Below are 13,291 nucleotides of genomic sequence, written 5' to 3'. Positions count from 1 at the left end.
CGTAGTTCGTCTACGAGTCTTATTTTGATTCGGTGTGTGTGTTGAAGTTGAGCGAGAAATGCTCGAAAGAGAAGTGAGTAAAAGCGAGAACACAATACTTGAGCCAAAAACAACACCCGGTGACTAGATGCTCTCGATCATTTTTGTAATTCCTTTTGCAACCTGGTACAACCAAAATACATACATTAAAGTAAATTAAAAATACAGTATACATGTCCTGATTTCTTGTTCTTTTGATTAACAAAAAATAATAACATACATATGGTACATAGTTCAGTCTACAAATATTCCCTTTCAGTTTCAATTTAATATTTTAGTTCATATCATTTCATTAAATTTTTTTATTTCATTTCTTCTTCTTTTTCATTTATAAAATTAAATGTAAAAAAATGAATGCTTATCGAACGAGTGCGTAAATCACACAAAAACTACTCGGGTGACTTCAAAACACCCGAGTATTTTTTGTGTGCTTTACCCACTCGCTCGTTTAGTTATGTGCGTGAGTGCCACCGGCACCGAGCAACGAAAAGTACCGGATGTAAAATGCATAAAAACACTCGGTGAAAACTTAATCGGGTGCTCGGTAGACATGCCACTCGTTATACTCTTGCCAGTTTATGTGTATGCGACTCGTTTACTTTATTTGCCGGTGGTACGAAACACCGGCACCAAAATTTTGACAAGTGTGAATAGAGTTGTCGAATCAGGCACCCTTGCCGTTCTCTGGTGGGGATACCTGAACCATTCGACACAAAAATTTGGAAAGCAAATAAACTTTACAAAACAAAAGATAGTATTTTTGCATAATACTCAATATTCCAAGGAATGTGGGCTCTTTTAGATTTCTATATAGGCAGACCCTTACGTCGAATAGTTCAGTCATAATAATGTTTATAAAAAAAAAGTGGTTCACCTAACCCCACTCTCCCCTACTATTCCAAAATGGTTTCAATGCACTGAACTTGAATACGTTCTCCGAAATTTTGCAGGCTGTGAGATATTTTGTCTTAAAATTGCAATGGATTTTGGGTATTTTTGAGGTGCTGTAACTTTAAACAAGTTTTTAATATTTAAACAAGAAAGGAAGCTAACTTCGGCACGCCGAAGTTTGTATACCCTTGCAGATTGGTTTTCATATTTATATTATAAATTATAATGCCGGAAAACAGACCCTAAACAGAGTTTCATAACATTTTACCTATACTTATTATCTTTACAGTTTGACAGTTACAGTTTTACATTCCCAGCTTTACATTTTCTCTACATTTACCGATCGTTTATATGGCAGCTGTATGATATAGTTGTCCGATTTTCATAAAAATTTTACCAAAATTCTGAAAAATTAAAAAAAGGTCATATCTAAATAGGAATATGTTGAAAAACAACGAAGTTATAATTTTTTTCCTATTCATTTTCCGATCGTTCCTATGGCAGCTATAAGATATAGTCGTCCGATTTTCATAAAATTTTTACCAAAATTCTGGAATAATATAAAATGGCTATATCTTAAAAATTATGGAATAATATTGAAAAACAGCCAAGTTATAATTTTTTTTCTAAAAATTTATCGAGCACTTGTATGGCAGCTATATGATATAGTCGTCCGATCCGGCCCGTTCCGACATATATAGCAGTGAGAGTATATAGAAGACTATATGCAAAGTTTCATTCAGATAGCTTTAAAACTGAGGGACTAGTTTGCGTAGAAACGGACAGACGGACAGACGGACAGACGGACATGGCTAGATCGACTCGGCTGTTGATGCTGATCAAGAATATATATACTTTATAGGGTCGGAAAGGTCTCCTTCACTGCGTTGCAAACTTCTGACTGAAATTATAATACCCTGCAAGGGTATAAAAAAGCTTAATAGATCTTCGAGATACCGTCTTTTGAATTTATATCTTTAATTTTCCATATATATTGTCAAATTCGACGATTCAGAAATATTGAAAATATTGATATAAATTCAAGAGATTATAAGATGCCAATAATAATTTTAGCAAAATTTAAAAACGAATTTTTAAGGACAAGAACCGTTTGTTAAAATGCTTTTACGATTGTTTAGAAAAATAAAACGTACTAAAGTTACAGCACTTCAGACGTACCAAAACCCCGTATTTTCTGCACTTTAAGTTGAAAACCCGATTTAAGTTCAGCGCATTAAAAACTATAGAGAAGTATATTCCGGTTCTTGGTTTTAAAAAGCTGTCAACCAGTGTTGTCCTTTCCGTAGTAAATTTAGCTGGGGCTACTGTACCATTAACAGTCCGTAGTGATTAAAATGACATTGTCACACGCACATTGGCCAGCAACTTCTGCAAATACGGCACATAGGCACATTTGGATAACCAGGAACTTTATCGCCTTGCTTGCGTCTTTTAAAATTCTTTGAGGAAACGTTCCAAGTATAATAACATGGCATCTCCGCGATCTTTGACCATTCTCCATATGCACCGCCGAAAGCACAACAGTAGGTTGACGTTCATGAATAAGGAATGCAAATATACGCGAAATCGCTTTATTGCATCTCACATACCAACTAAATTGATAGCACGCAATTTCATTACTGCTTTTGAATGTTTCGATGCCAAAAAACGCCATATCCCCTTCCTTTAGTGTCCTATTTGTTTTGTAGACGCATTTTATGGATTTTAATTTTAATAGACTGAAACCAAACACTACAGACTAATTCTAAATACTACTACAATTGAACATTGACTAAATAATAAGTAAATAAACTGGAAACGTCGTGGAACGGGATAAAAAGTATCAAATGGGCATTTGTATTAAAATGACATCCGCGGCCATAACAGGAGGACTTCTCTAAAATCTTTCTTTTCAGTATACTCATATTAAGAAGTGTGAATCTAGCATATTCTAAAACAAATATTCGAATTAGAATTCGAGAAATGGGCACATTTTGTTTTGATAACAACTTGTAAAACAGAGGCATTTTTGTTTCGAAAATCCTACCAAGATAATGCAAACAGTCGAACGAAAACGCAAATATGCTCTTTAAGAGTACTTAATCAGTAAAAAACAACATGTAAAGTAAATGTCAATAATTAAAATTAAAAATATAACATGAGAGGAAATTAACTTCGGGAAGCCGAAATGTGCATACCCTTGGAGTTTGCAATAGGATCATGGCATCGAATCGAAATCTATTATAACTAAGCCAAAACAGGATCAAAGTAATTTAGAAAGCTTTTCTGTACTAGTTTTCCCTAGGTTAACAATTCGATACATTGCATTATACATTTTAAGTAATCAAAATTATTGTAAATTTTTCAAAATTTCAAAGATGTAACTAACCTTTAATAAAATTTTTAAAAGCAAAATTGTTTCGTTCCAAGATGGATAGTTAGAAGTACCAGTTAATTCTGATAAAGAATATATGCATTTTATAGTGTCGGAAATTACTGCTAAGCTAGTTTGCAAGCTTCTGACTAAAATTATATTACCCTACAGGGCACTATGTGGAATTTGACCCGTTTCTGTGGCCAAAACTCATTTTTCGCAAGTTCGCAAATTTCTGTTTTATCAACGCTACCATGTTAAGAAATGATCAAAATGCTATGTTACATAATTAAAATTTTAACTTAACAGTTTAGTGTTAAGATAACATCTGTTAAAGTCAGCTTTTTCAAGCGAACAACACGTGCTGTCATAAATGTTAACTTTGAGGTGCAATTTCAACTTGGAATATCTCAGGCAAGTAATCAAAAAATAATCAAATTCAAAATGAATATTGATTCTTTAGGTTAGAAGAAAGATGAACTTTCCAAAGAGTTTAAAAACAAATTTCAAGTTGTTTCAGTGAGTGTCCATATACATGTTGTAGAGAAGTCAATTCTGAAATTAGAACTATTAAGCTCATTGTGCACTTTTTGCGATTTTTTGCGTTATTTGAATAGAACAAAAACACTAAAAAAAAATTTATTAAATAACTTCTATATTTATAATGCGATCTGGACCAAATTTGCAGGTAACATTTAAAATAGGACATTTATCCTATGTTCCAAAATTGGAGTCTGAAGTGAAAAATCTTGTTAATTTAAAAAATTTTAATTTTGGCCACAAAAACGGGTCAAATTCCACAAAGTGCAGGGGTATAATAAACTACTTTATATTTTTGATTGAAATTTAAGCTGACATTACCGCTTGACAATTTAAAATTTTTTTCATTACATTAATCCTTGGCGTTTCGCTGAAATCAATGTTTAAACATCACGCCGCGAAAGTGACTTCTGTATTTGTCACGTGCATACATTTTTTTAAATTCCTTGAACACTTTAGATGTAGGCAAGAGCTATTAGTTAACATTTATAAAAAAATATATTTAAAAAATTAGCATACGTTTTAAAAATTTAAATGTCGAGTTGGACATAATAAAAATGTCCTTATATGTCTTCCTGGGTCTAAGCTCTTTATATTTAAAAAGGTAATAACATTAACGTATGTATATTCATTCCTTATCTATGTAAACATTTACATACACACATATGTATAAACGCATATAACATATACCCCACTGACGCGTAATAAACTGAAACAAAGGAGGTAAAGAAAAGGAAAACACAGAGTTGAACAGAGGAAAAGAAAATCGGCCAGAAACGCAATAAACAAAACTGAACACAGCTGTCAATGGGAGGAAGAACAACGGAGGACAGCTCATCGCCTTATGAATCACACACACAATGCCCCATTTTGGAAAGGCAACCCACGGCATTTTTACAGGCAAGATCAAGACTTACACTTTTTTATATATTACAAAACGTACTGTAGTACAAGTTGCTAATTTAAGTAACAGCAGATTATAGAAAAAAATATATATATGTCTATCGATCTCATGTCAAATGTTACTTTTCTAAGAAAACCTTTTTTTTTTAATAAAATAATCTAAGTAATATCAGAAACAAAATGAATTCAATAGTGTAATAATGATATTAATTACAGTTAGTCTATAAAAAGATTCCACAAATCTACGACAATACTGTCGCAGAGGGTATTGAACTCAAAAAATGTATATAAAATATACATATTTATCAAACAATTAAAACTTTATAGAATTTAATTACAGATATTACACATAAATTTAGCTTCTGTTTATGTTTTAAAACATAGAATTCAAATTTATTATGAGGATTGAAATTCGGTTGATATGAATATAACACCCTGTAGATGTTCAAGTTTATTGCAATTATTTCGACATTCCTTCCAAAAAAGAGTATTAACAAGAGCAGCTGTCGGAAATTTGAAATAGGTGAAATAAAAAAAGAAAAGGAAGCACTTTGGCGACGAAGATTGAATACAAAAATATAAACAGGCCATGGCAAACACCAGAGATAAGCAGAGGCAAAGGGTATTCGTAAGAAACCCAACATCACGTAAAGTACTATTTCAACTGTTAAAATAATAGTAATAAAAATAATAATATTTACAATAAAAATATGTATAGGTACATATATATATATATATATATTCATATACATATTTTTATTATATATATATTATTCTCATAATTTTTGTATTTCCCAATGCTTAGATAAAATAGTTTCTAGTGGAATTCGGTGCAAACAAGTTTGTAATATTTTGTTGTATTTATTGTTAGGCCAGGCATTTGCTTTTGATTTTCTTGTGTGTGTGTGTGAAAGGTGAGACAGGTAGAAAATCAAGAAGGTGGACAGGTGTTTGAGGCCGGTAGGAGGGAAACTTGCGGATGTATTTGAAAGGAAAAACTTGGCGGTGTTAAGTAACAATGCAAAGAAAAAGCAAATAGTCAGTAGTAGTAGTAGTAGTAGCAGCAGTGCGAAATAAACGATGTAAAAAAAAACCGACAAAATTAACAAAAGCGTGCAACTGTTCAATGGCAATAAACAAAAGCCGTAAGCAGAATTAAAAAATACAATAAACAACACACTGCAAGTAATGATAATTTAAGAAAATAATTTTATAATTTAATTTTTCAACATTTCACATCCCCACCTACTTGGCATTAGCACAAGGTACATGTGCTAAAAACTACTTAATGAAAAATATTCATACAAGATATAGTCGTATGATGAAAATATGTTGAAAAACAGCAAAGTTAAATTTTTTTTCTAAAAATTTTTCGATAATTTTTATGGCAACTATGTATATAATGTATTCGTCCGATCCGGCCTGTTCCGACATACATATATAGCAGTGAGAGTATTCAGAAGACTATATGCAAAGTTTCATTCAGATAGCTGAGGGACTACTTTGTGTAGAAACGGACAGGTGGACCGACGGATATGGCTAGATTGACTCGGCTGTTGATGCTGATTAAAAATATATATATGTATATATATATGTCTCCTTCACTGCGTTGCAAACTTCTGACTGAAATTATAATACCCTACAAGGGTATATAAAAGTATAATAAACTGCACTATATTTCTAATTGCAATTACAAACACAAGAAACGGACATTACTCAACGAAAATTTTAATTTTAATTTTTAATTTCGCTAAAATAAGTGTTTAAACAGCTCTCCGTAAAAGTGACTGTATTTGTCACGAATATGCAAGGAATTAGCCTTACGTTTAACACTTGCACCAATTATAGAGACCTGGGCAAGAGCTATTAGTTAACGATTATAAAAAAATTTATTTAAATGTAACATACAGCTGTGTTCACTGAAATAGCAGTGCGACAGAAAAACAACTTCAAAACGTTTTTTGTACATATTCCTTTTTGCCAGCTGATATATTGCACATTGTTTTTGTAAAATGGAACATAAAGATAAGAATCGAGAAAAAATTCCGTTAGATTTGCTCTATTTTTATGTTTTATTGATATTTTTTCACATATGCAGCTCGTTTTGGCCGATCACTGAAATAGCAGTTTTTAATTTTCTTTCGCAAAAAGTGCCGAAATTTCTTTTAATTTTGTAAAAAATGAGTTTAATTACGGTCATTATTATAGTTTATACTATAATACACCTTTACAACGCAAAAAAAATTATTTTTGTGGGCGCAGGACCTCACTGCTCCATGAGAGAAAGGTATCAGATAACTTAGCCTAGAAAGAAGGCAAAACATGTAAAGAGTCTCTAAATCTTTCAAATTGTTCTTTTAAAATAGTTTATAAATCATAAAATATGAACCGAACCCAAAAAAACCGAGGTATGATTCGCAAAAACCACAGTTGTACAGGCTCGACGCGTACTTCGCTTCAGCAAAGCTCGTCCTTTTGCATCCTCTAGGGATATATGAGCGGGAATTGGCATGGGAATCAGTCATGGGACCATTCGCCGGGGACTTATTGAATAAATTCTAGATTCGCGAAGACCATGGAAAATGTCACTGCTTGGTTAAAGGCATATCAAGGCCAGATTGGAGTTCGCCAATAGCCACTTGAACTGCCACTATTCAAATGGCGTTATATCCGTTGGACAAATGACTCCAAATTGGTTTTATTTGGTGGAATAGGACAAGATAATATGTCCGTCGACCTCCAAATACATAGTACCCCCAAAACCATACGCTGAAGACAGTAAAATACGGTGGCCTAAAAGTCATGGTATCGGTATACTTTTCATACAACGTTGTAGGTCCTGTATATATGATCTGCGGGATCAAAGACCATTATGTTTATGTCTAAATATTAAAAACTGTCTAGCAGCCGTATCCTGAGGAAAATATGCCATTAATTTGGACATTTCAGCAGTACAGTGACCCTAATCATACCAGCAAGGTAGCCAAAGAGTGGGTTCTTAATGAAAAAGTGGATGCAATGCCATGTCCTGCACAGTCCCCGGATATAAATCCGATCGAAAACTTATGGGGGACATCAAGGGCTACGTATTAAAGAAGTTTCCGACTTCTAAGATGTAGCTTTGGCAATTTGTGCAGGAGGAATGAGGCCATATTCCCCTCAAGCGTTGCTAAGACTTGGTGGACTCCTTGCAACCCATGTATGAGGCTATAATAGCTTCTAAAGGCTATTTAACAAAATATTAGATCATAGTCAATTAGAATTTAAGAAGAAATAGGTTTCTTATACGATATTTTTAAATTTATGAAGAATTTTAGTTTTTCACTGCTATTTCAATGATCGGCATAATATAGACCTTTTTTGTTGTTATTAGCTATATCTTCTAAAGGGTTTATGTTACCTAAATTAAATGATTGTGGTATTGTTAATAATTAAATACACTAAGCCTTTATGAAAAAAAATTTGATGAAAATAGTGTTTGTAATAGTATTTTCCAATCTTAAACGTGCAGGTCGTGTGGCACTGCTATTTCCGTGAACACAGCTGTACGTTTTATTTTTTAGCTTTGAATGCGTACAAATGTCAAGTTCGACATAATAGAAATGCCCATATTGAATGTTATGATCTTCGAGTTTCCTGGTTGAGGACAGGATAGAGCTCGTAATTCGCGTCGGAAATCCAAAAACAAAAAAAAAAACCTCTAAATTAAATGAAGACAATAAATATAACATAAAATAGCTAGTAAAGATCCTCTCAGCTGAAAAATGTAGTTTCTTTTTGACCGCTTTTAAAATTTTTTTTTTTTGCTTTGAATGTGTGCGAATGTCCTGTGAGCGATATGTATCAAGTCTGTCAATATAAAAGCCTATGGATATCATGTTTTACATGTACATGATTTTTTTTTAAGAAATCGACAAATTAATAATCAATTACATTTTATTTCAGAATTTTTATAGTGAATGTCACAATTGTAAGCCAATACATTTTTGGGTCAACTAGGATTTCCAAAACCATATTTTAGAAATATCAATTCTTAGTAAATAATAAATATTTACAAAATACCTTTTCCTATTCTTAACACCTTGTCATTAAATTATTATTCAACCATGGCATACATATATGTATACCATTTATGATTAGCATTAGCCAACTTTTATTGCCAAGAAGCTCCCAAACCTGGCCAGGACTAAGTCAATAATGCTGACTGTGTATAGACCCTATAAGAAGCTTAAATTGCCTAAAATGTCAATACCTATAAGTGCAACTGAATGCTACATACGTATTCTGAAAAATAATTAATTACATATATTCATTCTCATCCCGGTCACAACCTTATGGTTTTTAAATCTGAAAAAAATCGTATTACAGAAAACCATAACACGATTTGGCGCAAGCTCCACTGATCAAGGGATTTCCATGACATCTCTTTATATGTGCATAAATATGTATATATGTATGTATGTACATATTCCAGTTCCTAAAACTTACTTTTAATACGTTTCGTATACTAAACGGACAGGGACATGGCAACTATAAACTGATTGTACTCACCTGTCTTCATCATATTCTGATAGTCGAAGAACTTGGGCGACTCCCTCTTGAAGAATTCGATGAAATCGTTACGTGTTAGGGTTCCCGCTTGGAGCTTAAGACGCCACTCCTTGAGTGGCGAACTGCATTCGGCAGGGGGCGCCACCACGACGTCTTCCATGTCGTAGCGATCCATCTCGCGCGCTTGCTGACGCTCTTCCTGTCGTTGTCGCTATCTCTTTCCTCTTTTTGCTGTGGTTTTTCGATTGTGAATCGTTTCCTTCGGTTGCTGAGCTGATTCCTTCTGCGCTGCCGCCTCTTCCTTCTCCTCGACAAGTTTATGGCTCGTTGTATCTATCTGGTCCGCGCGTGGGTGGCTTTGTCTGTGCCTGTTCCGTTGTTCCGTTACCGTCAACTAAACTAACTAAAACGAAAAACGTAAATAAGATGAAACTGAATCAATCGAATTTTTCCCATTGGCGTTGTGGACTTTCACACCCTCTAACTCTTCGCACTCTCTCGTTCTCTTTGTTTGTTTCTGTTTGGTAAATGTTGAATTTATTTGAGCTTTCTACACATGTATATATATATATATATATATATATATATATATATACGCATATGTATACTATATACCATATAATATATATAAATTTTATACAAACACAGACCATCATACACGCGTCTTACATGTAATACTTTCTATTAAATACGGTTTGAAAAAAATGAAAACTGACAAAAAAGCAAATGCAGCTCCGATATTTGTGGATTTCAATGCGCAATTTGCAGAGTTCAACTGTTGCTTTTGGCTAAATGAAATTTGTCTGTGTATCTAAGTTGTGTGGTTGTTTTGGCCTTTAGTTTTTTGGTAGCAAAACAAAAACAAAACGCACGCGAACTGTTTGCCACGACCCATGGGAGCAAGCGAGATAGAGTGGACAAGAAAGCGCATGTCAAAAAAAAAAAAAAAAAAAACACACACACACACATATGCATAACTGAACGCACAAAACTAAATGTTTCATTTTCAATTTTTTATAATATACTTTTATTTTCCGATATTCTTCCTGCGCTTTGCTTTCTTGGTCACGAATCTGAACGTCACACACACGCACTTCACACGCACACATACACACACCAATCGGGCAGCTGACGAAATAGATTGAGCAACACTGAACAAATTCACAACTCTCTGAACTACGTCGCGCGTGTCGTCGCATTCTACTAATCCATCATTACACGTACTTTATGTATTTGACCGTTCGATGCACTTGTATATTGCGCTGGGCTTATTAGTTATATTATTATACTAAGCAGACACGTCTGTCCTGCAATTTCATAATCAGTGTGACCGCTTCAATAAAGGCCTAAAAATACCATTAAGCCAAATATGATTACCCAATACAGAAAAAAACATAATACTAATAAATACCAATCATTTCAGATATAAATACTGTGCGAAGACGGAAAATCTGTTTGCGAGCATAAAAGTATTTATTCGGCAAAGTCGAATCTTGAAGTTCCGAAAGCTGAGTCAGTACATTTAATTATATTGCTAGGGGCAAATACAATCTAAGTATTAGCTCTGTATCACGAGGGTAAAACTGTTTTGCAGCGCAAAAATATTTTTTATTTTGAAGTGTGACCGCTTTTTTCACAAGTTCTTCGGCGTTTTAAGAGGACAAATGATGCGGTCATACTTTGTTGACAACCGCCTATTTGAAAACAAGTCCCGGTATGCTTTGTTATACCCTTGCAGGGTATTATAATTTCAGTCAGAAGTTTGCAACGCAGTGAAGGAGACGTTTCCGACCCTATAAAGTATATATATTCTTGATCAGCATCAACAGCCGAGTCGATCTAGCCATGTCCGTCTGTCCGTCCGTCTGTCCGTTTCTACGCAAACTAGTCCCTCAGTTTTAAAGCTATCTCAATGAAACTTTGCATATAGTCTTCTATATACTCTCACTGCTATATATGTCGGAACGGGCCGGATCGGACGACTATATCATATAGCTGCCATACAAATGTTAGATAAATTTTTAGAGAAAAAATTATAACTGCTGTTTTTCAATATTTTTGCACCATTTTTTAGATATGGCCATTTTATATTATTTCTGAATTTTGCTAAAAATTTTGTGAAAATCGGACGACTATATGATATAGCTGCCATAGGAACGGTCGGGAAATTATTAGGAGAAAAATTAGAGCTTCGTTGTTTTTCAACGTATTTTTATCTGCTCTGAGATATAGGCTTTTTTTATTGTTCTAGAATTTTGGTATAAATTTCATAAAAATCGGACAAATATATCATATAGCTGCCATAGGAGCGATCGGTAGATGTAGAGAAATGTAAGGCTGGGAATGTAAAACTGTAACTGTCAAACTGTAAACGTAATAAGTACAGGTAAACTGTAATGAAACTCTGTTTTGTGAGTGTTTTCACTCCATGAATTCCATCAACGAACCCAGCCACGGATAAAGCAATCAGAAACTAATGCAATCCAACATGAGTCCACGAAGGCGAATTGGACATGCCTGAAAGTTGAACAACCTGAGCCAGGTGCATCGAGATGTACGAGATTGGCAAGGCAATTAATGTACTGTGGAACATCCTCATTTATATTTTTACTATTTCCCTCATTTGTCCAATTCCCAAAATATTATATATGCTTCTAGCAATTGCCATAAATTAACTGTATCTGCTCTCTAAACTTATAGATTACACTTTTTCAAAAATTATTGTTTTATTATATTTTTTTTTTCTCGCACTCCGCTCTGGAAATACTATAAGTGTGCCCACTCATAATCTAATAGCGCCAATTTTTTAGTATTTTGATTTCGCGTCTCGATACAATCCTTTAATAGGGTCTTCTCACAGAGCTTGCATCTGCATTCACCGTCCGTTGAATAAACAACCCATAATACTGTCTTCCCACACAGCGCATTTGTGAGGAACGTTTGGGATTTTTCACAAATGTGAAACTCGTGTTATCACACAACATTAAAGCGCATTTAGCATCCGAACAGCTGATCGATCAGCTGTGGCTCATGAAAACGTAAACAAAGGCTGTCGAATTGGCAGTTGCAAATTTGAAATGGAGCATTTACCAACTATTTTGGCTGTTGTACAACAGCAAAATGCACAGATTGCGTCAGAATTTATCCGCACTAAATATAAATGAATTAAATGACAAGGAATTTTAGTTTTTCTAATGATTTTTCTCTAACAAAGAGCAAATTCCCAGAAGAGTGTCTATAGGTGGTATAGGCATCCAAAATCTTTAATATAAGGTAGAGGCAGGCGGTTTATATTAAATAGTAACAATTGGGGACATATTGGGGCAAGAATATACAGGAAAAACGCCAACATCTATTTTGGGCATGCTTGTAGCTTTGGCGCCACGTTTTAAATTCCATATCTCATTTGTTCCACGCCAAATTGTTTACATTTTCGTGGTGAATGGTCAAATTAAGAAGAAGAATCAGAGTTGCACCGAAGAACTATCGCCTAACTATCGCCAAACAAACCGTGGTTAGATTTTAATGCTGAACTAACGCCGGGCCATTTGGGAAAATTCGGAACGGCAAAACCTTATGGAGCATTTGTTCAACGGATGCTAAATGCGCTTTAATGTTGTGTGGGAAGACCCTATAAGGGTTTGCCTTTCCAAAATTTCTCATTCTGACCCGCATACGAGTGCATCTAAATTTAACCACCGTTTCTTGGCGATAGTTTTTCTGTGCAACTTTTTCTTCTTCTCAACAGTGAAAATTTGACCATTCACTACGAAAATGTAAACAAAGATGGCAAGGAACAATTGAAATATGGAATTTAAAATGTGGCGCCGAAGCTTCACCAATGCCCAAAAAACCCGGTACATCTGGTACATTCCTGCTCCAAAATGTTCCCAATTGCTAATATTTATTATAGAACGCCTATTCTACTTTATTGTATAACTTTTGGAAGCATATTCCACCATACACACTCTCTGAGGGGCATTTGCTCTTGGT

The 13,291-nt window shown here is 34.2% G+C and overlaps 1 protein-coding gene across 6 annotated transcripts in view; it reads right to left on the bottom strand.

The window, feature by feature from the left end:
- Window positions 1-10,644, bottom strand: part of Ubr1 (Ubr1 ubiquitin ligase) — a 30,002-nt gene extending 19,358 nt beyond the window's left edge. For 2 of the 6 annotated variants that reach the window (XM_017178126.2, XM_017178130.2), the window contains exons 1-2: window positions 10,523-10,644; window positions 9,299-9,701 (exon numbers count right to left, since the gene is read on the bottom strand). In XM_017178126.2, coding sequence (XP_017033615.1) covers window positions 9,299-9,473 — 175 coding nt within the window. In that variant the 5' untranslated portion in view covers window positions 9,474-9,701; window positions 10,523-10,644. Of the gene's footprint in view, window positions 1-9,298; window positions 9,702-9,913; window positions 9,929-9,948; window positions 9,971-10,323 lie in introns of those variants that run through there. The other 4 variants (XM_017178128.3, XM_017178127.3, XM_070288708.1 and 1 more) reach the window with 4 other exon arrangements.
- Window positions 10,645-13,291: the final 2,647 nt, after the last annotated feature.

Source organism: Drosophila kikkawai, chromosome X (genome assembly GCF_030179895.1).
Source record: "Drosophila kikkawai strain 14028-0561.14 chromosome X, DkikHiC1v2, whole genome shotgun sequence".
Classification (NCBI taxonomy): domain Eukaryota; kingdom Metazoa; phylum Arthropoda; class Insecta; order Diptera; family Drosophilidae; genus Drosophila; species Drosophila kikkawai.
Note: the sequence above shows the minus strand (reverse complement) of the source record. Positions and strands in the feature narration are given on the sequence as shown.